The following is a 25,423-nucleotide window of genomic DNA, read 5'->3' on the forward strand; positions in this document are numbered from 1 at the left end:
CTATTCCCCAGCAACTAATATTCAGAGATATACTGTCTCTGATACTGCAAACAACATATATCCATTATGACTTGTAGTCAGCAATAACCTTTTCCTCCATGGATTTGTCGAATTCCCCTTTAAAATCATTTAAGTTCATAGGCGGCAACATGCCTTGTAATGAAGAATACACTGTGTGAAGGATGACTTCCTTCCTGATTCGGTTTCACCGGATGACCCTGGTTTCTAGCATTATGAACCCCTGCTAGATTTGGTTGCCATTTTCTGAACTTTCTGACTCTACAGTGTATTTTTTTGAGATGCAACAACTGGAATTCTGCATAGTACTCCCAAGTGTGTTCACCCCATGGATTTGTATAAAGGCAATATAATATTGCCAGCCTCATTTTAAATTTCTTTCATAATGATGCCTAACATGGAATGTACATTTTTCACACCTACCATACAGTGACTTAAAAGTTTTGATCAGCTATGCAACACCACCCCAAGGTCTTTTTCCTGGTCAGTCTCCACCAGCTCAGACCCTATAAGGATACATGTGACTTTTTGCCCCATTGTGTCATTTTACACTTACACTGAGCTTCACTTGGCATTTTATTGCTCATTCACTCAGTTTGGAGTTACCCTTTCGGAGCTCTTTACAGTCCCTATTTTTTACAGTGCTGAGTTAAGCAAACTTGGTTCCCACGCCGCTTCCCTTGATCCCATATCATTTATGAACAAGTGAAGAAGCATCAGCTCCAATACAGGTCTAGGTGGATATTACTCCTTATGTCCTTCTATTGGGGGAACAGTCCATTTATTGCTTCTCTCTGTACATTATACAGTAGAAACACAAATCAAACACACTGCTTCCACCGAAAACAGCAGCGCTACTATGTCCTCAAGGAACTATTTCTAAATATGAATAAACGTTGACACACCCAAATGGTGATTATTAAAATTCATCAGTCGTTATAGGTGTGCTACACCATTTATGACACAAAGGCCAGTTTGCTAGGCTGTAGTACTAAGCCAAATAAATGTCAAGGAAGTTTGTTGGGCAGAACTGCCCTTTATTCCTACGCGATTTTCTTACTGGCTCCCTAGAAACCTCCCTAGATATCATCGTCATTTGCATGCTGCCTTTCCATAGTTAAAAACCATGCTCGAGGCGGCTTACGACATGGTAATATTTACATAATTACCCAAATGCACTCATAAGAAACCGTAACAACGAAATTAAGCAATTCCCACACAAGTTATAACGAGATCTATAAAGAGTAGTATAATATCACGAACAGCAAGATGGACATAAACAAAATAAAATCTTGACTCCAACAACCCCACCCGGCCTAAATCTCCCGCGCGCACCGATGCCCACGCATGCATTTCCAGCAGCTCTTCCTCCTCCGCCTCTTTTTGCGTTGCCGGCAAAGAAGGAACGGGGAAGAAAAGGCGCAGCGGCGAAGAAGCCCGCCTTCTCAGAATGCCACGGCTGCTGAGGACAACATTTCCCAGAATGCCGCGGCCGCCCAGCCGAGATGCGCCCTGATTGGACGGCGTTGCAAAGCCGCTCGGCGCCGGGGCTGAGCGTTCGGCAGAGGCGCGCGCCATAAGACGGGCGTCGCGCGCGGAGCCTGGCTCGGGTCGCCGAATGCTGCGGGCGGACATGGCGAGCTGGGCGGGACTCGGGCGCGCGCTGGGCGCCTGCTGTCTCCTGGGCCTCTTCTGTGGCGCCGCGCTGCCCTTCTCGCTGCAGGGCGCGAGCAAGAAAGCCATCATCAACGAGAGACCCATCATCGGTGAGTCGCCGCGCTCTGCGCTTGTAAGGGGGGATCCCCGGGATTCTCCAAAGAGCCAGAGAAAGAGTCCTGTTGCCAGGGAACGTGGACGAGGGCAAGAGGAGAGAGAGAAGTGGGGGGGGGGGGGAATAAAAGAAATGCAAAAAGTCTCCCCTCCCTCCTTTAGCTCGGTGGGTCGGGCACCTATAAATCGTAGAATTGTAGAGTTGGAAGGGACCAACTAAAGCATGAATGATAGATGAGCATCCAACTTCTGCCTTAAAAAAATAATAATGTTATGCTTGCACTGGGATCACCCAAGGGGATTATTTGTGAGACCAGGTGGCTCTTTCGCACTTGATTCTTATCACCCCAGTTGTTTCAGATGAATCCCGTCTTTTAAAATGCAGTGCTACTTTCCAAGCAAATGACCTAGGTTTGAGTAGTTTGAGATCAATCAGTATTCACCTGTCACTGGCGAGACGGTGCTGCTGGTAGATCAAAACAAGCAAGCAAACATGGCATCTTTCAGGTGTCTGGGGCAACTGTAGCTTCTAGAATACTTTTTTGATTTTTCCTGCCATTTCCAGCGTCTTCATTTCAGGGGGTACAAGAATTCATGTGTACCCGTGGTTGACAGCCTGTTCCTATAGGTATGTTTACTTGGAAGTAAGCCACCCCAGTGAATTCATTAGCAGCAGCTCTTAGAGAAATTGCACAGGGTTATGGTCCTAGTCTTCAAAATATTTCGATTGATGTAATAATGATTTTAGCCTATCTGTGCAAGTAGCGAAAGACAACACATTCACCCAGACATCACCTGTTACTGGGGGAAATATACCTCTGTAGAAATCTTGAAACAACACTAAGAATGCCATTTATGAAAGAGGCTCACTATCTTTAATGAGACCTTTATCAATTGGCTGTCCTCCAGATGTTTTGGACTAAGCAAAGTCTGTGTGTTGAAAATCCACCTTTTAGCGACTTTTATTTATTTTGATTTGTGATGGATTGTTGGCAGAGGGTATGTAGCAGATATCCAGAAGATTTGCAGTAAGTAGATTGGTAAGCATTCTGACTCCTCAGTTGTTTTACAAGAGCAACAGATTGACTTTTGCTGAAAAGTAGGAAGCTAATCGGGTGTAAAAGGACTGCGCAAAAGGACTGTGAACTCAGTTCAGTTCTGGTACTTAGAACAAATTCCTGGGCTTAAAATGTTACTGGAGGCACCCTGAACACTCATTCAGAGTCTTCAGTGCCTGACTTTAGGGGCAGATCTTCTCTGTGGTATATAGGGATTCTAGCAAAAAGCAAAGTAGATCTAACAAACTTAAAATCTGCCCATCCCTGTTCTATACTCCCTGATGGAAACTATGTCAGTAACAGTGATTTTTGGAGAGAGTGTGACTACCCATAAATTTATAAAGTTCCTCGTTCTAAGGTTTCTGTTAAACACACACACACCACCACCACCTTCTCCTCCTCCTCCTCCTCCTCATTTTGTTGTTCGATTCCAGAAGGAAGAAGTGCTTGTTCAACACCAAGTTGATGAGCTGGTAACCTGGAATGCCTCAACCTCCCCCCCTCCCAATTGTGGTGCAATGGGTCTTGTTGACAGCATTGCACAACTTACTGGTATCATGTTCTGCTGTGCCTGGGTTGTGAACTTTTGGAAAGCTGGTTCTAAATTCCTTTTTTAAAAAAATATTTCTGTTATAGAGAGTGTGATAGGATGCTTGCTGGAACTAGTCTGTTGTCTGGATCTAAGCATTCAGCTGCGTGCGTCAAATTGTGAAGCACTCAAGGGGTCAAAAGTGTATTGTATTTCAACAAGTCAGTTTAAAAAGGATAATGCAGGTACTTTAAAATATGGTGTGAAAAATTTGCTTTCACGATAATATAGCAGACCTTTGACTTACAGGCTATTCCATATTTCATATAGAAAGTATTTAAGCGTAGCATGAAATCCATTTTTAGACAGTCATGTCTGATTATCACAGATTTTCAGGTTGTACTTCCTCAAACATGTAGTGAGACATACATGCAATTTTCATTTATGTAATTTATTTATATCATATCATTTCTATACTGTTTGCTTTTAAAAAACAAAAACAACCCCCCCAAAGGAGTTTACAAAAGGAATCTACTCCTGCTTTCACTTTGCTTTCACATAAATGCTTTCTGAGTATAAAATGAGTAACATGCAAACCAATCTTAAATATAGTTTGTGTTCAACACCATCTGAACAAGTGATTGCCCCGCTGCTGCTGCTGCTGCTGCTGCTGCTGCGGCGGCGGCTGCTGCTGCTGCGGCTGCTGCTGCTGGATTGTCATTGTGATGTTATATTGGACACCATGTTCTTTCTTGCATTCAAATATAGATAATATTAAATTAATCATCATACCCCACCTACTGCTAGTTTATCAGTGGCATCTCAGTTTTTCCTGTGACCTCGCTGATGCCTAACTTTTTTCCTCTGGGTCTTTCTAGGAATATTAGCACAGGAAACTGACTTTAAAAGCTTCCAAAAATATGGAAGTTCTTACATTGGGGCTTCATATGTGAAGTTTATTGAATCTGCTGGAGCCCGGGTAGTACCAATCAGGTAAGCTTGTGTGAATAATGTGCTCACATGCTGCAGTGCAAAGTACAAATTTTCTCAGGACAATATTTGCCAGTGTTTAGGGTAGAAGCAGATTAGCACTCTTCAGTATGGGTGTATTTGTGAAGCAATTGCATTGTAGCGGTTCAAGAGTTAGACTAGGACTGGAAAGATCCAGGTTCAAAATTCTACTTAGCCATGAAGTTCACCTGGTGACCAGTCACAACCTGTCACCTTAACCTACTTTGCAAAGTTGTTGTGAAGATTAGGGAAAATTTGGAAGCTGTCTTGAGGTGCTTAGAGGACATAGATATGACTCATTAATGACACTTTCCAGGAAGTCTGCACTAGGGACTGACTTAACATGAATTTAAATTGTAGCACAGGAAATAGGCGTTAACCTTTTAGTTACTGTACTAAAAACTATTCCAAACTGATGCAGGGAAGCTATACATTTCTAATGCAACTTTTCATTTCATTTTAATTCCTCCAGACTGAATCGTTCAGATGAAGAATATGATAAGATTTTCAATTCTATCAATGGGTAAGCGTCCTAATGAACATCTGTTTTGTTGCTACTGGTAGTAAAAGTGAAGAGCAGCGAAGTGGAAGGAAGACAACTGAGACAATATCAGGTTCCAATTTCTGTCAGGCCTTGAATCTCATTGGGTGTCTGTTGCTCAGCAGTTTACCTTGTTGGGAAGATGATAAGGTTTGTAAAGTACATTGCCATATGCAAAGTGTTGCAGAAGTTAATAGATAATGAAAAAGATGTCACAGTAATAGTGTACAGATAATAGTGTCTGTAATGGCGGCTTTTTTGTGCTCTGCTTGGTGATAATTCTGTGTATTCTATAACCTGAGTATGCAGTTCCTAGCATTTCCTAGCAGAAATGTGGGGCTGTCAGTACCAGAATAAGAGACCAGCTGAAATGAAAACAAACAGAACAAATCTTTATTGTGGCAAGCATAGCATATACATTTAACATTGGTTTCTTGTCAAAAGGCGTATTAAACAGAATCCTGGGTGATATTTCCTCTAATGAAAAGTGCATATTTGCCTACATATTCCACACAAATTTATTTGAGCTGATTTGGCATTCACAGCTGCTAGCCACTTGATTTTTATTTTTTATTTACACAATTTCCAACCCACCTTTCATCATCGGTGATCTCATGACAGGTAACAACCATTTGAAAAACAAATGTGGTTATGGAAAAATGCTCATGCAATAATGGAGTTCGCATCACTGTGGTGTAAACCACTGAGCCTAGGGCTTGCTGGTCAGAAGGTTGGCGGTTCAAATCCCCACAATGGGGTGAGCTCCCCTTGCTCGGTCCCAGCTCCTGCCAACCTAGCAGTTCGAAAGCACATCAAAGTGCAAGTAGATAAATAGGTACCGCTCCGGCAGAAAGGTAAACGGTGTTTCCGTGCGCTGCTCTGGTTCGCCAGAAGCAGCTTAGTCATGCTGGCCACTTGGCCAGGAAAAACTGTCTGTGGACAAACGTTGACTCCCTCTGCCAGTAAAGCGAGATGAGCGCTGCAACCCCAGAGTCGTTCGCGACTGGACTTAACTGTCAGGGGTCCTTTACCTTTACCACTTGGAAATTGAGGTTTTTATTTCCAACTACTATCTTCCTGCTCCTCCCACTGTGTTCCATGATGACTGTCTGAACAACCCTTCCTTATAGTACTTGAGTATGTCACTTTTTCTTTAAAGATTGTATTGCAGATCCTTCCGTGATTACAATCCAGGTTTATCCATGTTACCTTTGTGTGACCAATCGGCAGTTCATTGCTGCTGATGAAAGTGTTGTCATTTTGTTTGCTTAGGATTCTCTATCCCGGAGGTGGTGTTAGCCTTGAGACTTCTGAATTTGCCAGAGTTGCAAAGATATTCTACAATAAAGCACTAGAGGTAAATATTGGAGCATGCCAATATTTTTGCATTGGGGCGTTGGCAATGTTGAGGAATGACAGTTGTTGGTGCCTCTTATTTTCACACCTTTCTAGCTGGCATATGGGTAGTCATACAACTCTGCCTTATCTTTCTGTGCATGATTTTGGGACTAGGCTGTAAGATGTAAATAGAATCATCTAGGGTCATCTAGTCCAACCCCCTGCAATGCAGGAATCTTTTGCCCAAACGTGGGCTTGAACCCACAACCTTGAGTTTAAGAGCCTCATGCTCTACCAACTGAGCTGCCCCAGTTTCTTTCCTGGTGATGTATGGGGAGTCCCCAACCCCTCTGAGACCTGGGGGCACATTAGGAAATCTAAGGAACTATCCTGCTATCTTCCTAGGTAGTTAAATAATGGGGAATATAAATGTCTAGGATCTGTAGCTATTGATTTCTCCCCCTTATTGTTGTTTCCAGGCTAATGATAGAGGGGACTATTTTCCTGTGTGGGGGACATGCCTGGGACACCAGCTGCTTAGCGTCCTCACTTGCGGGGAAGACCTGCTCACCTGGACTAATACGGATGGCTTTGCATTGCCGCTGAACTTTACTCCAGGTAAAAACTCAAGAGTTTCAGTTCACAGCAGACTTATGAGGGGCGGGGGGGGGGGGTGATAATAAATTCTGCAAGTCAAAGTGAAATAATGACTTTGAGAATGCATTGAGCTTTGAGGTCCTGGAGATGGTTAGTCTTCTATCTCATAAGTTTGAGAGGCCTGATACTGTGCTGCGCTGGAGATCCGTAGTAGAATACAGGGTCTGGTGAAAGAGTCCCTTCTTTGGTATTGTAGTCTGGCTCCATGAACTCTGCTGAAACAGACTGTTGCTGTTGGTTCAGCTATGCTGTATAATGAGTTTTAGGGGACTGTAAGAAAAGGATAGGAAAAGGGTCGAGAACTTGTGGCCTTCTGGATGTTGCTGAACTACAGCTCCCATAATATTTGGCTGTTAGACATGCTGTCTGGGGCTGGTGGGAGTTTGACAACACTTGAAAGGCCACAAGTTCTCCACTGCTGGGATGGAGCCCCAACACCAGAGTAATGGCTCTGTCGCCTTAGAGCTAATGATGACACTTGCTAGCTGTTTAGAGCAGCAGTGGAAATTAAGAGTTTCATAATGTGTGGGATGCTGTTACTTCTTGAGCCTCTGTTTGAAAATTACAGTGAACTGGGAGTGGGGACTCTTTATCTGGAATGCTACAGATCACACCTGAATCTGGTTATAAGCAAAATGTCCAAATATTTAATTTTCACATGGCAGCACCACTTTTGTTGGCATTGACCTATGATGTTACATAGTGGGTGGGTCATCTTCCTTCAAAGCAGGAAGTCAGCAATCATTATGCAAAGCAGGAAATTAGCAGTCGGTGAGGGTTTTTCCAGAACATTTTTGGTATGGTTAAACCCATGGTTGCTACATGTTGACCACAAAAGGAACGCCCTTAAGCTCTTGCATTTTAAGGAAGGAATATTGCTTTTTTTCTAACCTTCACATTGCAACTCCCCCCCCCCCACTGAAAAGTGGTGCTTCTATTACAGTTCTGAGCATTGCAAAGCGCAAGGGAACACGTGGGCGCAAGTGTTGTGGACAGTGCCTGTAATGCTGTCAGTGATTAGAGGAATGATTATGAATTTCTGAAAAGCCTTACTGTTTTTAATTGCGTTAAACAACTACATTTAGATGCTGAGCATTCCCCACCATTTTTCAGCCTGTGTTTATTTGAAGCCTGAGTTCTCCTCTGTCCTGGAGCCCAGTAGGATACCCCTTCCTGCCCCTGCTACTAAAATAAACGCAGCTCTTTCCTTGCAGCCCTGCAACCTGGTTAACCCACCTCCATTAATTGCAAATGGGATACAGTGTGGCTGATGCTAGATTGCACTAATGTGTTAATAAGGAAATGGCTACTGGCCCTGATGGCTATAATGCTGTGCCACCTCCAGGTTCTGAATTCCTCTGAATTCCTGTTCCTGGGGAACAATAGCGGAAGAGCTGCTGCCCTCAATGCCCTGCTTGTGGGATTCCCCGAGTCATCTGATTGGCCAATGCAGGAAAACAAGCTGGGCTGATGTTCTTAGATAAGAGTCTGTGTCATTGAAAGGTCCTAAGCCAAATCCTGGTGTGGCTCTTCTTCCAGCAATTAATAGGTGGCTTGTCATCTTGTTGAGTTAATCCTGAATCTGTGCGTCATAATGCATTCCACTAAAGTGAATATGACCCAGAATGTGACTCTGAATACATTATTTAGCAGATTGGGTAGCATTTGCTTTGTATTAAACCAAAAACAAGGGATGCTTGCCCTGAACCACTGGCACAAAGGAGGACTCATGGGAGTGGCTGGGTGCAGGTGTACCAAAGGACGATGCCAAAAATGCTGGAGTGTTCAGTTCTAGTGCTTTATTAGAGAAGGTGTAGACTTACAGCAAATCAGCCTGCCAGTTCTCCTAGCCTTTGCCAGATGCGGGACGGATTCTGCAGCAAGGAGATGACTTGTCTGTGCCCAAGCAAACATTCATAATTTATAAACAAAGCAGCATACGTCCCTTTTCCTACGACTCCCACTGCTTCACCTGCCCAGGTGAGGGCAAAAATGGCAGATGCCCAAACCTTACAGACAGCTCCCCGTTCTGGGCTCAGAGCCCAGCACCCCAGGCCTACAGATGAGGATAACATCTAGCTTATATCAAAGCAAATGAATATAAACATATAGAGTCAAACCTCCGTTGTCAAATGTAATCTGTTCTGGAAGCACGTTCAGCTTCTGAAATGTTTGACAACCGAGGTGCAGCTTCCATTTGGTTGCAGGAGCTTCCTGAACTCAAGCAGAAGCTCCGTCAGATGTTCTGCTTCTGAAACTGTTCAAAAACCAGAGCATTTACTTCCGGGTTTTCGGCATTCGGGAGCTGTAACATTCCAAAACAGAGGCGTTTAGGATCCGAGGTTTAACTATATGAACTTGTTGCCGCAACAACAGCCAATTAATTGTGGTGTTATCTTGACTATCAAGATGGAGTTAACAAAGTTTCTGGAACAATTCACCTTTGGTTCAACACAATGCTTACAGAGTTTTTTTCATGAAGTTTGTTTTATGTTTTACACTTAAAGGATTCTATGTAATGGGGAGGGAGAGTTGAAAATAATATCAAAATATTTCACATCTGGGAACCAATGTACCACTTTGGTTCCAGACAGTACATGGGTAGACAAGTATAAAAAGCCCAGGACACAAATTTTCATGGCCCTCTAGCTAGCGGCTATGGGGCTCATTTAACAAAAGCAATGTATTTTGCATTAACTCTGGATGTTTACTTGATACTGTCCAAACTAAGCCTCCTAGAGCAAAATATGTTGTGGAATGTTTTCTCAATATTGATCCAGAGTAGATTCCAGTTTATAGTCAGCAGAGTAAAAACTTAAACATGTTGCAGGATTCCTAAAAAATAGACCAGAGGCAATTAATATTTCATCCAGCAGAGCTTTACTGCTACTGAAGGCAAATGAGCATAATGGTCACAAATCCAATACATTCAGGATTGGCACTGTCCATAAGAAATCCAGTTGCAGCAGACTTAACTTAAACTTACAATAACTCTATACAGAACACCACACCAGGAAAAGAGAAAGAAAGAGAAAAGCAAAACCCACGCTTCCCTCTGGCCTATTTTTATAGTCAGCATGACCTTGACGGAAGAGATAACAGAAGCAGTTTAAGCCAGCTGTACTCAGCGTCTCTGAAGGGACGTCATGAACCTTCTGCTTGTTTCTTTCACACAGAAGCTTCCAGGACCCTCTTGAATTAAGTAGAATAGGAAAGATCTCTAGAAATCACATCAATACTTTCTGCACTAAGAAATGCAGACTGACAAAATAAACACCACTATCATAGAATCGTAGAGTTGGAAGGTACCCCCTAAGGATACCAATGTGGTACCTGCTGTTGACTGTTGTGTGTATCTGTGTGTGTGTCATTTGACATCAGTTCAGTTTTTCTAAGCGCTACCTGAGCTCTTGCAGATCAGGCATGCCTTAAACAAGTGGGCAGGCTGCAGATAGTAATATTAACTCTTCTTGCCTCTTTTTTTTTTTTGGTATAAGATGCCAAAAACAGCGGAATATTCCAGGATTTTCCTGCTGATTTGTTGCAACTGATGGATTCTGAACCCTTGACATCAAACTTCCACTTCTGGAGCCTTTCTGTGCAGGTACTTTAAAAGTTTGCATGTAAAACATTAATTTAAAATATACCAAACTGCCTTCTACAGCTATGACCTCACAAAGCAACATGCTAAGGTGTGAGAGATAAGGTGTAAATAGTAACAGCAGATGCACATGTTAATAGGAGAGGGATTAGTAGAAGGATAAAAGTGCCCCATCTAAAAGAATATTTTGTAATATAAATAAAAAAAACCTTTCTCTTACAGAATTTTACAAATAATGAGAAGTTGCGCAACTTTTATAAGATCTTAACAACTAATGTTCATAACAACGTGGACTTCATATCTACCATGGAAGGTAATGTAAATCAGAAATGCAGAAGCCTTTTCTGCTGAGGGCAGCATTCCTGGGGGCGGGGGGCTGCTGCTCCTCCCTCCTAGCCCAGTGAGTTGCTGGGGTGTGTCTATGTGTGTGACATGTTACTCTTGCCAGAGATCTGAACCAGTGGGTTACAAAGGACTTTCCTTCTCCTCCTCCTCCTTTCATTGCTCCATCAGTTCTACCCTTCCACCCCTCTTCTCTCCCTCTGGGCCTGAATATTGCCTCTGCCACACCAAACTCACTGAGTGGCTAGCCATTCTGTCTCAGGGCCCCCACCTGCAAAATGGAGGTAATAGCCCTGACCTACCTTGGAGTTTGTAAGGTTGTTGGTCGGCATCCATCTGTCTTGGGGAGCATGCATGAAGTGTTTTGGACGCAACCCAAGCTCTATTTAAATGCTTGTTGTTAATGGTAATATTTTGTGTGAAATTCCTTTATAATCTTGGTTAGAACTATAAATCCTGCATCCAAACTTTTAAGAGAAACTTGTTGTCTTATGTGTGTGAATTGATGGAAACCAATTGGTTATTTTCTAGCTCACAAATATCCTGTGTACGGCGTCCAGTGGCATCCAGAAAAAAATCCATATGAATGGAAGAACTCAACAGGCATTCCACATTCCAAGGCAGCTGTAAAAGTCACATACTACATTGCTGACTTCTTAGTCAGTGAAGGTATTAAAAGTTTTTAGATGGCAGTTGTGAAATTTCACCTGAAAGGAGAAACACTTGTATGTTGAGTGGCAGTTTTTTCTTACAACTAAACTGTGAAAATATAAATTGGAATAGTTAGTGGCAGTGCAACCACATATTCTGATTAAAGAAAAATTAGACAAAACAGTGCCAGCTTTTATCCACACAATGCGGGGGACAATATTCGAGTCGTATCCCATGTTTTCACTTGCTCGCTGGACTTTCTCCTCCCTCTACCTGGTTGGGGGAACCCCAGATCAGCTTAGGCAGAGTGGGGAGGGTTGAGAGAGGGAGCAGGTAAGTTCTGTTGCAGAGACGGGGGTGTCCTTGCACCAACAGAACTTCACTGAATGCAGTCCTTAATGTTTTGATCTTAACCATTGAGCAGAGAGACCTAGTCAAAGGAACTGTAGAATTTTTGAGATTAGTAGTAAAGGCAGGCATCTTCTAGGGTTGTCTTGCTCTTGACATGCTGGTTTTAGAACAACATCTCCAGAAAAGCTTGCTTGGTGCCATCCTTACCATCTCTTTCTTTTAATTATCCAGGCCTTTTCATACAACTTGAGTGTTTACAGTGCCTCTTAGTCTTTACAATTCGTGTTTTACTATATATAGGCCAGAAAAAGAACAAAAAATTAATGCCGCTTTCATTGTTTTGAATTATGTTTTACTTTTCCAACTTTTGAGAGCTACCCACAGAACATAAGTTATAGGGTGGCCGTTCAAGTTAATAAATACCAAAAAATTGGTCTGGATGGCTGGTTATTGGAAGCTGCAGTACTCAGACTGCTTGTTCCATCCCAATATCATTGGTGTCAAGAGGACTACACTAGCTTAGGGTTGCCATAGATCCAGGATTTCCGGGATTTGTCCATTGAAAAGAGTGTCGGGGCGGAATTTCTGAAAATTGGTAAAAATGTCTGGGAAAACTCGGACATATGGCAGCCCTACCCTAGAGAAGTCCCCTTGACACAAATGATACTGGGGTTTTTTTTTGGGCAAAGCTGAACTATTGTCTTGTGGCTACCTAACATCTTGCTCTAGACTAATTTCTTAAGGTTGATTTCAGCAGAACATACATCCTATGTGCGTTTGTGTGGCAGAATGTTCTTTTTTTAAAAAAAGTGGGAGGGGGGATTTTTTGTTGTCTTCTAAGAGAGAGGGAGCCCTGTGTGTGGCTGGCACTTCCTGCAAGTGCCTCTGAGACCATTAATTCTCTGTGTGACCCAAGTCTTACATTTAGTCTAGGATTGCTGAAGTGCATTTTACAATATTTGTTCTTTCACTATTGATAACATGGACATAATCTGCATTTCTCCAATGTTTTGCAGCCCGGAAGAGCAACCACCGTTTTGCCAACAAAAGTGAGGAGACCAACGCACTGATCTATAATTTTAACCCCGTTTTCACAGGGCCATTTTCCTCCTTTGATCAAGCTTATTTCTTTGATTAAATTTCCAGCCAGAAATAGGGGAGAGGTGGTCTTAGAAATGATGTAGCTGTGGCATCTTTCAGGATTAAACACACACAGTGAATTACAAAGAGCCAAGATGACAAGATTGCTTACAAGCTCTTCTGAATTAATTTTTCCAGTCCTCTCTGTTGAATTGCACTTTTTTTTTTGTTCTGCTGTGGCACAATCAGCCGACAAGAACCCCTTTGAAAACCCCATTGAAGTCCATGTGTCTCAAATTACTAATTCAGTGTGAGGACAACAGTTGCAACCCTTACACAAGTTTTGTGAAACTTATTAGGACTCTATCCCACCTTTCAGACACCATGAAACTCAAGACGCTTTCCCTCGCCTTATGTACGGCATTGCTGCGCGGTAAATGCTCTATTTACAGACGGGTCTTGTAATTGTAACTGCTAGCACTTTTTAATCCACATGACAGAGAAATGTTAAGTCCTCTTTTTGTGCACCAGTGTGAATTTTAAAACCTTATTTATTTGAAAATATTGAAGATGCCAGTCTTCATGTGGCTTGAAGCAAATGAATGTTCATCTATGATCAGAGAATCTATTTCTGTTCATAATAAGCTGTATTATTACTAGTTTGATATAAACATGTGCAGGTATCAGCCTTTTGATAAAGGACAGGATTCTCCTTGAAAGTACATAAAGGATTCCTGTTTGTCTTTCCTTTCCCCCCCGGCTCCCCAGATTCAGCATAGACTAATCTCCTGTGGTTTCTTCCTTTACTTTCTCTTTGTGCTTTAAATCATGCTGCTTTTCCAGGTCTGGATCAGACACTCTCACCCATGCCACTGATCAAGATTCCGCCTTCTCTCCTGTTTCCCTTAAGGAAACAATCCGAATGTTCCCTGAAAAAACGTTATCCTTTTTTTAAAAAACACATGTTTTATTTCCTGCTCTTCAGAGAACTCGAGCCTTGGGGTTCCACTGAACAGGTCCCTACCACATTCATTTAAAGGATTTTTATACAGCCTTTGATGTAGCATTCCAAGCCAGTGTATGACAAAAAAGTGACAACAACTTAATACATTAAAACAGCAATAAGAAAAACTACAGGACAATAAAAATACAGCAGCAATTCAGAGCAAATTGAAACCAGAACCCCATCCTCTGGGATTAAACACCAGTAAAAGTTTAAATTTAAAATACCTCACAATTCCTCTGCACACTGGGACATAGCTCAACCATTGCTGTAGAGGCCCTTAACGCCCGGCCTTGTTGGTATTATTGTGGCTGCCCTTCTATGTGCCACTTCTACCCAACTGCTTCCTTACAAATTGGGTCCTGTGCTGCCTCTCCAACCTGAATGTGATGGGATCTATGTCAGTTCTGCGCAGTCTAGGCACTGGTGCTAAGTAAAACTGCCTAAGTTGATGTAATCCTGCATACGTCTACTCAAAAGTTAGCACTGTTGAGTTCACTGAGGCCTACTTTCAGCTAACTGAGAACAGCCTTTAATACAACGGGATTAGTTATATTAATACTTGATCGGATAAAAGGTGGTACCTGCCCTATAAGGTGGTTAGTAACAGTTTTGAAGTCACACAGGGAATACCTCATCTAAGATGGTGATGTGTCACATTGAGACCTAAGAGTTTTCTGCAGAGCAGTTGGGTTTGTTCACATAGAAATGCATGCAGATTTGACTGAATGACAGGTGTCTCTTGCTTGGATGGCAGCTCAGGTGCTATTAGCTGTAATTTGTACATTTCAGTCGACTGTATATTTATATTAAGCATTGTGATTAAACATTCCAAGATGAAGTAATATCAGAGATAGGATTTTCATATACCAGAAGCAATTTGCCAGTTTGAAAGCCTGAATTCTTGCCTGAAACGCGCATAGACATTCTGCTCTCTGCATCGTCTTGAGCCCCATTTTGCTGAAAAGTCTGATGCAAGCCATTTTGTTCTTGGAGATTGTTGGGCCTCTGCACTAGATCCAAATGGCCACAAGAGCATGTGTTTCCCTTCATAGCCTGTGTGAAGGGAAAGCTCTGTGCTTTAATGAGGCCCATTTTTTAGCCTTCTCCGTAACTGAATGTGGCAGACATATGCACATACTTACAACCTTTGGGCTTTGGGATGTTCCACCAGAAGTGAATTCCAGATGAGACTTTACCAGTCATAGGACTATTTATTTCTCTCTTTGATCATGTTTTATCATTGCACTTTTCCTGTACCTGTTTGCCTTTAGAATGCTTAAATGATAATAGACACATAGGCTGGGCTCAAAATTGAACCTAATGTAAAATAATAAAAAATGAATGTGGATATATTTGTCTTTTTTAAAAACCCTGTTAAATACAGTGTTACCTCGGGTTAAGTACTTAATTCGTTCCGGAGGTCCATTCTTAACCTGAAACTGTTCTTAACCTGAAGCACCACTTTAGCTAATGGGGCCTCCTGCTGCTGCTGTGCTGCTGGAGCACAATTTTTGTTCTCATCCTGAAGCAAAGTTCTTAACCCGAGGTACTATTTCTGGGTTAGCGGAATCTGTAACCTGAAGCGTATGTAACCCGAGGTACCACTGTACTGAGATTAAACTATCCACTTGAAACCAAGCAGGTACCCTTCTTACTTGCTATTCCTGCTGTTGAATAAAGGAAAATACCACAGACTCAATAGTGCTTGCTGGTAGTAATTCATGTCAAGCATTTTTACCATATGGACAACTTTCACTATGAAAGGGATGGAAGATGGGGAGGGCAGGGATTGCCAGCTTCCTCCCAAACCTTCAAGAATGGCATTTATCACTGCGCTGAGAGCTACTTATCTTTAAAAATATATATTAGAGTATCTTTTCTTGGGTAGCAACAGCTCCTCTAACTAGGTCTATATTAGTGGGGAGCTACACTGCTTCCAGGGGACGCGGGTGGCGCTGTGGGTTAAACCACAGAGCCTAGGGCTTGCTGATCAGAAGGTCAGCAGTTTGAATCCCCGTGACGGGTTGAGCTCCCGTTGCTCGGTCCCTGCTCCTGCCAACCTAGCAGTTCAAAAGCACGTCAAAGTGCAAGTAGATAAATAGGTACCGCTCCAGCGGGAAGGTAAACGGCGTTTCCGTGCGCTGCTCTGGTTCGCCAGTAGCGGCTTAGTCATGCTGGCCACATGACCCGGAAGCTGTACGCCGGCTCCCTCAGCCAATAAAGCGAGATGAGCGCTGCAACCCCAGAGTCAGTCACGACTGGACCTAATGGTCAGGGGTCCCTTTACCTTTTTTACACTGCTTCCAGAGCTATAACATGGGTGAGTGGAGTAGAGGCTGGTTGTGACTCTGACTGTTTCAGACAGGAAGTTGCTTCATGCGAGTCCCCTTTAGTCAAGGACCGCTTTGACTCAAGACAGAGGCAGAGTCTCACTTTAGCTTTCTTTTCCCATGTATGTCAATGGAGATAGCACTGCCTCCATCAAGTTCCTTGGGGCAGAATATAGAAGGTATCCCTGAAAATGGTGGGGAGAAGTATTGGGGAAAACACACTCCTTGGCAAGGGGTGAACTTATCCAGCAGGCATTTTTGGAGGGGCAGATTCCCACCCCACCCCCTCCAGAGAAGGAGACAGCACTTTGACATCAGCAGACGTCTATAGAGAGAAAGGCTTTGAAGAGTTGTGTGTTTATCTGCTCTAGGCTCTTTTGGGAAATGTGTGCTTTTCCTTGGACTGAGGACTGACTACCTCCAAGAAAGCGCCCCTACCCTTTGGTTCCATATTCATCCAAAGCTGATGCACACATCTCCTCCCAACCCAGGCTTTATGGGGAGGGGGATTTTTAATGGGGAGGAGGAAGATGAAGAAGGGAGACAGAAACTAGTCTCATGCTTTATTTTAAGAACAAGCAAAACACATCTTGCCCATGTTCTTGTAAGCCGATATTGCATTTCCTTCCTTAATTGTGCAAATTTCCTATCAAAGATTTGGAGCTTGAAATGCTATGCATTTCTTCAGGCCAGAGATAAAGTATGACTTCAGTTCACATGCATAACAGATTGGTGCAGAACTAGGTCATTACTAGTTCAGAACAATGTGACGACTATGACAATGATTTCCTACTTTTCTGGCCTGATATGTTTCAGTGAGCCCATGCACCCTTTGGAATGAGAAAAAAAAACAAACAACAATACACCCTTGTACTATTTTATGTTTGGCACTAGATGGCTCACATGAACCATCTTACTAAATTCTCATTTTGATAAACAACCAAAACTGCCTCTCCCTCTCTCCTCTCTCTCTCTCTCTCTCTCTCTCTCTCTCTCTCATCTAAAACCTTCAGAAAAAGTTTATTGTATAATACTATTTTCATTTTTGTCGATATTGGCAAGCACACTTCTCCATGCTGGAATAATTCAATGGAAGAGTAATGTATTAAAAAATAATAGTGGAAAGCATTACACTGCTACAGGTAAGTATCTTTTAACTTAAGAACTTTAGATTTGGCTACATTATCTTCTAAGTTCTCCTTAATTTCCAAAGTGAGGAGGGATTTATTCAAAGCATCTGTGTGTTGTGTACATTTATTTGGGATTTGTTCGCAAATAAATGTGCATAGGATTGCAGACATTATTTGAGTTGAAGCTGATGGGATTCTGAGGTTCTGAGGTTTGGCTGGATTTCAAAAATTATACAAAGAACCAGAAATTCAGCCTTGTAGGTAGAATGCAAGCAGAGGTGCCTTTCCCAGCTGTACCCAAAAGTCTGTTTAGATACTGCAGTTTATTCTGCATCTGTGTGTGTTGCTGAGGATGTGCAGCTTGAGGACGATAACCTTTACAATTGTCAATTGTATTTACTTAATTATCATTGTTCCTTTTATAACACTAATCCTGTTTCACCCAGTTGGCCACCACCCTAAAATGATATGAGGAAACTGGACTTCGGCTAAGCTTACTAAGACTAGGCAAAACTGTCATGTCACTGTGCCAAAGGTTTAGTGAAACACAGTTCTAAATACAGAGGCAGGAGAGAAATAATAGAGTTCAGATGATTGTATGCAAGATGAAAACTCATCAAGGTATAAGCGGGGAAAACTTACAAACATGTTGCAGTATGATTAAAAGAATAATGCAATCAAAAGCAGAAAGGAACTGATAAAGCGACTAATAAATGAGAATAAAATTAAGCCCTGCCTTAAGCTGACACAGTTAACCTTGTCCTGAATTTAGAGTTTGTGAGTGTTATTAGAGTGCCAGTCTTTAAGACATCTGAAACTGCCAGTTTAGCATCTTCAAAGCACATACACCTAATATCGTGCCAACAGTGGGCTCCATTTTGGAACTTTTTAGTCCATTGCTAGTTTGGGGGACTAGGAAGACAAAGAAAAAGAGATGTTGCGATTTCCATAACTACATTAGTTAAAGGGCAATCATATAACTATGTGAACATGAGTTGTGATATTTGCAGAAGGGAGAGTGTCACAAATGCTGCCCTCTCCGCCACAATGTATTAAATCCCCTGTGAATATCAGAGCAGATGGAAACAACCTGAGTGAATGGGTAGTTGTATGAATAAATACACATATAGTCTTCTCATTTAACTTCTATGACCTTTCCTGTAAATGATGGTGCTGTAGGGGCCAATCCTTTCTAAGGTTACAGTCCTAGAGTCCCTTAGAAGAAGGCCACAGGGCGCCTTGCGTCCCTAACCTTCCCCCACCCGCTTTGGATTGCTCTACCCAAATGAAACCTCAAAGGCCCTTACTGAAACAATTTAAATTGGATTGCACAGCACATCCAAAAAGGGAAGCAATTAAAATTTAGGATGTTTCTTCTGCCTAATTAAACATCTGACAAGATGAGCCTAGTGCCACTCCTCTCCAATCTTCATTTTATTTGTTTAATTTTCTTCTGTATGAACACCTCATGTGTATGTCGTAAGCCATCTGTTGTTGCTGCTGACTCATTTGAGGGTGGCTGTGTTATGAGTCTGCAAAGCATTCTCATTTCAATGTATCAAGCATAGACATTTGGTCTCTACAAGAAGCTGAATCTATCAGAGCCTTTCTGTTGGAAGGGCATTTCACAAATGATGGCACAGGCAGGTCTGCATTCAACACAGAATGGCGGCTAATCACAGTTCCTTTACCTATTATATATTTTGGAAAGCTGTTCACTATGCATTTGGGCTCTTCTTTGGATGGGGTGGGAAACCTTTCTGGCCTGGTGGGCCAGATCTTTATTTCCCGCCAGCCTGTGGGGCAACTTTGACACTCACCCCTGGCCTGCAGGGAGGATACTCACCAAACAGGACTGAGGCAAAAATCCCCACCCAGATGGTGGGTGAGTGTGGGGGTTTCAATCCTACTTTCTCCAAGATTGAGTGCACAAGAGAATTCTCTGTGATGAACTCACACACACCCAAACCAACAACAAAGCACCTAAAACAGATAACTTGATTATGTATTGTGAACCTCAGAGTAGAGGGTGTTCTAGGCAGTAAGAACAATCATGGAAATTTTCTGCTTCCAGGTGTCCTGAACCCCTGGCCTACCTGGCAGCAAGTCAGTATGTCAAGTCCCCAGTCCAGGTTCAATCCACATGTCCAAAGTCCAGACTGAAGCACAGTCCCACAGAGATCCTGGAGTATCCAAGCTGAGATCCATCAACATGGGCATCTGAGCAGACACAGCCCCTCAGCTCTGCTTTCTTTTTGTGCTTTGCAAGCTGATTGCAACATCTGGGCTTGATGAGGCAGGTAGCCCTCAACTGCTCCAAGCCTACACCTGCTGAGGAATCACACACCACCTCCCAGAGCTAGTGAGCCCACCTGGTCAGCTAGGGAGCTGGGCTGTGGGCCCTTGCCTGTCTCAACCTCCTGGAGTGCCCTGCCTGCTGCTCCCTACGCCTCAGAGCCTGCCATGTTTGTGGAGACAGGCCCCCCCTGGCTCTGGCAATGGGCACTGCTGCTTTGGTTCCTGTGCACTGACGCCCTCACCATCCTCTGTAACCTTGTGAGTATTTCCTACACTAACCTCTGCTTCCTCATCCCCTTCCTGCTGGGGGTGTCCCAGTCCCAGCTACACCCCTCACTGGGATCCTCTTACTCCTCTCTGTTGTCTTGCCAGTTGATGAGCTGGAATGGGAACTGGGTGTGCTGCACACATGATTCTTCCTTCTGCTTCAATGGCTTGCGTTGAATGCATGGAGCATTTTCGTACAACCTACATTCATGGCTTGAGAGGGGACCGGGGACTTGGATTGTGCCTGTTCCTACTGTGTGACTTACAACGAGCCTATTGAAAGAGAGATACCCTGTTCCTCAGGGTTGACCTTAAAGTGGGTCACAGAAAGCACTTGATCATATCTCATCCTTAACTCCACCAGTTCTCCAGGTATTCTGCAACTGTGCCTTTGCATCATTCTTTCCAGCTATGCAGCCTCCACAGCTGATTGTCTCCGAGCGACTTCTTGAAATATAATACAATAGCACAGCACATGCCATTATAATCTTAGAAAGACATTGCACAAGGAATACAGGAAGTTGCCTTATGTTAAATCAGGCTACAGTATTTGTCCACTTATTGTCAACACTGACTGGCAGCTTGGTGCAGATCTTTCCTAACGTCTGTGAATGGGCTCTTTTAACTAGAGAAGCCAGATATTAAACTTGGGACCCTCTGGCTTCTGTCAGCTCAGTGTGGACCTTGAACTCATAGTCTTGGTGTTCGTAGCACCATGCTCTCACTAACTCAGCTAGCTAACAGACACAAACTAGCAGAGATTGCCTTAATATGCTTTATGATTAGGCCTCTTAGGCCCTGGTTTTCCCACTACGGTATCAGGGAGCCTCTTTCTCCTTTAAGTCATCTGCGAGACATTAGTGGGTTCCAGCTCACACCAGCTGTCCATGCTGACTAGGGCTGATGAGAGTTGAAGTCCAACAGTACCTAGATGACATCAGGTCCACCACGCCTGACATAAAGGATTCTCAAGGATGTATAAAGAACATGGCCAGGCCTCTCATATGACCTTGCTAAGATAGGTTGAACATTAACACAACAATACAATTTGGAAAAACTGATCCCAACCAGTGGACTTTGGGCTCTCAATTTCAGCAGCACCCCATGCAACACTAAAATTCGATGCTTCTCTCTTCTCACACTCCATTCTACATCATTGTTGCAGCGCCCCCTGTGGCACTGGTGTCCAGTGCAGCCGAAGCAGCTGGGAACTGTGATTCTGTGAGGGGAGAACTACCATTCCCAGGGTTCTTTTGGGAAAGTAATGCACTTTAAATGTGTTATAGATGTCTTTTAAATATATGTTGTGGATCTGCTGTCAGTGGCACCTCAAACCTGACTGGAACCTACTGGGATTAATCTTGTTCATAAATATATATATCACACGGCACAGTGGGGCATGTACAATGATTCCACTGTATGAATGCCTGCATCCTAATATACAGACTTGGCGAGGCCCAAGAGTAAGCTGTAATTATGCTGCATTTCTGTCTAGAAATACAAGGCAATGCTCAAGTATTGGGAGTGAAAATGTTTTTTACATTTACATCTTCTTTCTTTTTGTCCACCAAGATCATTGTGTTAAAATAATCTCCCATAGAAACTTAATTGAAAACCATCTTGAGAACAAACCCTCATAGCAGTTGTGGGTGCAAAATCACATTTTCCTTAGAAAAAGCACAAATTAATTCCAGTTTCAGCATTTACAAACAAGCATCTCCAAACATGAAATACAGTCAATGATTTGTGTGTTTTAACTTAATTGATTTACATATAATCCCTTTGGGATTTTATGCTTCTTGCATTAGGTGTCAGACAGATGAATGGCTTTTAATTGCTTTTTAGAAGATCAAACCTATCCATTCTGAAGGAAATCAGCCCTGAGTGCTCACTGGAAGGACAGATCCTGAAGCTGAGGCTCCAGTACTTTGGCCACCTCATGAGAAGAAAAGACTCCCTGGAAAAGACCCTGATGTTGGGAAAGATTGAGGGCACAAGGAGGAGACGACAGGACAAGATGGTTGGACAGTGTTCTCGAAGCTACGAACATGAGTTTGACCAAACTGCAGGAGGCAGTGGAAGACAGAAGTGCCTGGTGTGCTCTGGTCCATGGGGTCATGAAGAGTCGGACATGACTAAACAACTAAACAACAACAATCATTTGAACTGCACACTCTGGGTTGCGTTTCTGTATGGAATAGTAGGGAGCTTCTGCTGTGCTAAACTTACACTTGAAGATATTCTTTGTAGTCTAGCATTCTGGATCCTGTGCCATCTACTTCATTTGAATTACTACCCTCATGTTCAGAAGTGGATTTCTTCAGTATTGAGAGCAGGGCTGTAGCCACTGGGTGGAGCTGCGGCTCCCTTAAAGATATTCCAGGTCACTTGCTGCATTTTCAGCTTTCCTTTAAAAGAAAAAGAAAAAGAGTAAGCAGAACAGACATCTTTTCCAGGTGAGGACCTGGCTAACCTGCCCAGAAGTTTTTAAAACTATTTAGGACTTCTAACCTTTTATTAGTCTTTGCTCTATGGCTCTGCTACAGTTGCTTCCCTAAATACCAGGTGCATTCAGACACGGGGATTATTGTGTTAAGTTTTCTGTTTCTAATGCTAGAGCTTCTGTTACAGTTCCCTACATTCCTTTTACACTGCATTACCTGTTGAGTTATGGAATGGTGACATTTTGATTAATATACCACCATTCACACCAAAGGATGTGGTACGACATGACAGCGGGTGTCATCAGACATGTAGCCTTTATGCACGTATGTACTTTGGTTCCCTGTGATTCACCCATGGGAATGGTGGGCGGGGAGAACTATATGTTGAGAGACCACCCCAAATTTCATCACATGGTATGATTCATGGAAATGGTGGGCAAATTACAGCAGAAAACTCCCCCGAGTTCCTGAGTTAACGGAGTTGCAAAAGACTTTTTTACTGGAAACAATTAATGCAGAAATGAGCACTAAACATCCAATAGATTTCCAGAAATGGCTTTTATGCCATATGAAAGCGTACATGAAGAAGAACATTAACAGGTAAGGAAACATCAGGAAACCAGAACGAAGCGCTGTTCGAATGCAGCCACAACTTCCAAGTAAAAGTTACTCAGGCACAGTTGGCTGCAATCCTAAACCCATTTACTTGGGAATAAGTCCCACTGAACTCAATTGAACTTACTTCTGAGTAGGTACTGGTGTTCTGAGCCAGCAACAGGCTCAGACTCACACCCCTGTGGGACATCATTGCCTGTTTTATGACAAAGATGGAATTTGGTTTCAGAGTGATGCTCTTCTTGAGGGATGCACTGCTTTTCTTCGGCTTGTTTTCTATGTGGCGATCCATCTTGTGTCATCTGGTTTGAAAGCATGTGTGTGTGTCTCCCAAATGTGTTTTCTGGGATTCCTGTACAGCACAAAACTAGACTTGAGGGGAAGAAGGAAGGTACTTAGTGCTGGGAACCCAAAGCAGGATCTGGATTCTGTTGTGGGTACTGTTTACTCTGCCCAACAGAGCTATTAGATGTTGTTTGAAGGACCTAAAAAGGATGCTACTTTACCACAGTGGTGCAAAACAGTTCAGCCATCATATAGGAAGAAGCTGCAAGCCTCTAGTGCAGGGTTCCCATACGTCTGGAATTTCCTGGACATATCTGGAAAACTGCAGTTGGAAGCAGTGTCTGGGTGGAAATCAGCAAAATGTCTGGGAAAATCTGGATGTATGGCAACCGATGTTGGCAGCTCAAAAACGTTGTTTTTTTGTAATTTCCCCCCAAAAGCTCAAGCAACCCTACTCTAGTGGTTCAGTCATAATACTGATTTTTTCAGCAAATGCATTCCTAGGATAAAGGCTCCTGATGGCTACACCAGCATGCAATAAAAAAAAGGATGTTTACACTTGCGTTGTAGACAGACAAGCTGATGCAAATGCTTAGGGTCAGAGTGCCAGATGGATGGAGGAAAAACATCACCCAGTCTCTTTCTGCTCAAAGGCTTTTTATGCTGGGAATAGGCTACAATGGGTTCTCAAAGGGAAGATGCAGAAATAATGTTTATACATGACGAATGCTTTACAGGGCTAGGAGGCAATATATTTTTTTCACTGCATAAAACAGCTCCGGGCCTGTAATTTATTATAATGAAACTAAACGAGGCTGAATTTAGGAGGAGGAAGGCCAATTAATTTGGCACATCAATTTTTGTTTGCTGCTGTCAAATACTGTAACAGGAACTTGATAGATTGCAGACTTGGATTTTCTAATCAGGTGTTTCTGAAGCAAAAAGGAGGAGAGAGAACTTGACAGAGGAACACATCGTATCATGGATGTCAGGCAGTTTGTGGGTGTTTTCACGGATTGAAAGAATGCAATGTCTCTTGTTTCCTAGGGCCAAGTTCAGGTGTCCATACAGAGCCCCTTACACAGATGTTGCACACAGCTTTTATCATGATTGGCTGTTGCCTCAGACCTGCTCTTTCAAAGCCTGCCCCTCCTGCCCCTGAACTTTGGAATTCCAAAGCAGGAGAGATCAAAAGTATTATATTTGATAGATATTATTGCATAACTTATTTTGCATACAATGAGAAACTTACCTGTGGTATCTGCGCTGTGCAATGTTGAGAACTGGTGTAGCCACTCATTTATCGTATGGAAAATGCCTTCAATATATGAAGGATATATTTTGTTACTAGATATTCCCGTATGCAACAAAATGTGTGATGATGACAATCTTACTGCCAGCTACGGGATTCATCCTGGTGTCTGAGGAAAGGCAGGGGGAGCTGGTTGTGTCCTTTTTGTGTGCCCTCTGTTGCCTTTATTTCTCTCTCTCTCTCTCTAGCATACACTGTCTTAAGTGAGCTTATTTCTTACACCTGGAAACCTGTGACCCTCCAGACAGAGTTGGGACTTCAGTTCCCATCAGCCTCCACCAGTACAGCTGATGGTCAGGGATGATGGGACTTTTATTCAATTATTTTTTTTTTGGAGAAAGATTTGTAGACTGCTTAATCACATAACTCTCAAATTGTAGAACACAGCTAAAATCCACAAAACTGTTAACAAAACTAATCTAAGTAAAGTGATCGTCAATAAAGCACATATAAAACCAGTAAATCTTAATATATATATATAGAACCGGAATACCTGCCTAAGGTCAATGGGCAGGGAGTTTCAAAGTATAGGTGTTGCAGCTGCACAAAAATATCAACTCCTTGCAAACACAGAATGGAAATTATATGATACTTGTAAAAGTGGCAAGTTCTGCTGACTGAAGTGGTTGAAAAGGCAAACACAGGCCAAGGTGATCCCTTGTGTAAACTGGTTCCAAAATGTTGAGGACTTTAGATACCAATAATAAAATCTTGAACTTGGTCCAGTAACAAGTTGGTGGCCAGGGCAGATCTATGAGCAGAAGTGCAATAAATGATCTCGCTGCTGTC

The 25,423-nt window shown here is 42.8% G+C and overlaps 1 protein-coding gene across 1 annotated transcript; it reads left to right on the forward strand.

Moving 5' to 3' along the window:
- The first annotated feature begins 1,058 nt into the window (after positions 1-1,058).
- Positions 1,059-15,652, forward strand: GGH (gamma-glutamyl hydrolase). The gene is made up of 9 exons (XM_083451320.1): positions 1,059-1,784; positions 4,254-4,368; positions 4,859-4,909; positions 6,200-6,284; positions 6,745-6,883; positions 10,420-10,526; positions 10,746-10,836; positions 11,397-11,534; positions 12,884-15,652. The coding sequence occupies exons 1-9, from the start codon at positions 1,637-1,639 to the stop codon at positions 13,003-13,005; spliced, it is 996 nt and encodes a 331-aa protein (XP_083307446.1). The 5' UTR covers positions 1,059-1,636; the 3' UTR covers positions 13,006-15,652.
- The last annotated feature ends 9,771 nt before the right edge of the window (positions 15,653-25,423 follow it).

Source organism: Podarcis tiliguerta (assembly GCF_965153285.1).
Source record: "Podarcis tiliguerta genome assembly, chromosome: 7".
Taxonomy (NCBI): domain Eukaryota; kingdom Metazoa; phylum Chordata; class Lepidosauria; order Squamata; family Lacertidae; genus Podarcis; species Podarcis tiliguerta.

Bases quoted from the DNA above. Each gene is read 5' to 3' on its own strand.
- GGH (XM_083451320.1), top strand. From the start codon at position 1,637: ATGCTGCGGGCGGACATGGCGAGCTGGGCGGGACTCGGGCGCGCGCTG. The intron at 6,285-6,744 runs GTAAATATTGGA...TGTTGTTTCCAG, and splicing joins TCTACAATAAAGCACTAGAG to GCTAATGATAGAGGGGACTA. The intron at 11,535-12,883 runs GTATTAAAAGTT...AATGTTTTGCAG, and splicing joins TGACTTCTTAGTCAGTGAAG to CCCGGAAGAGCAACCACCGT.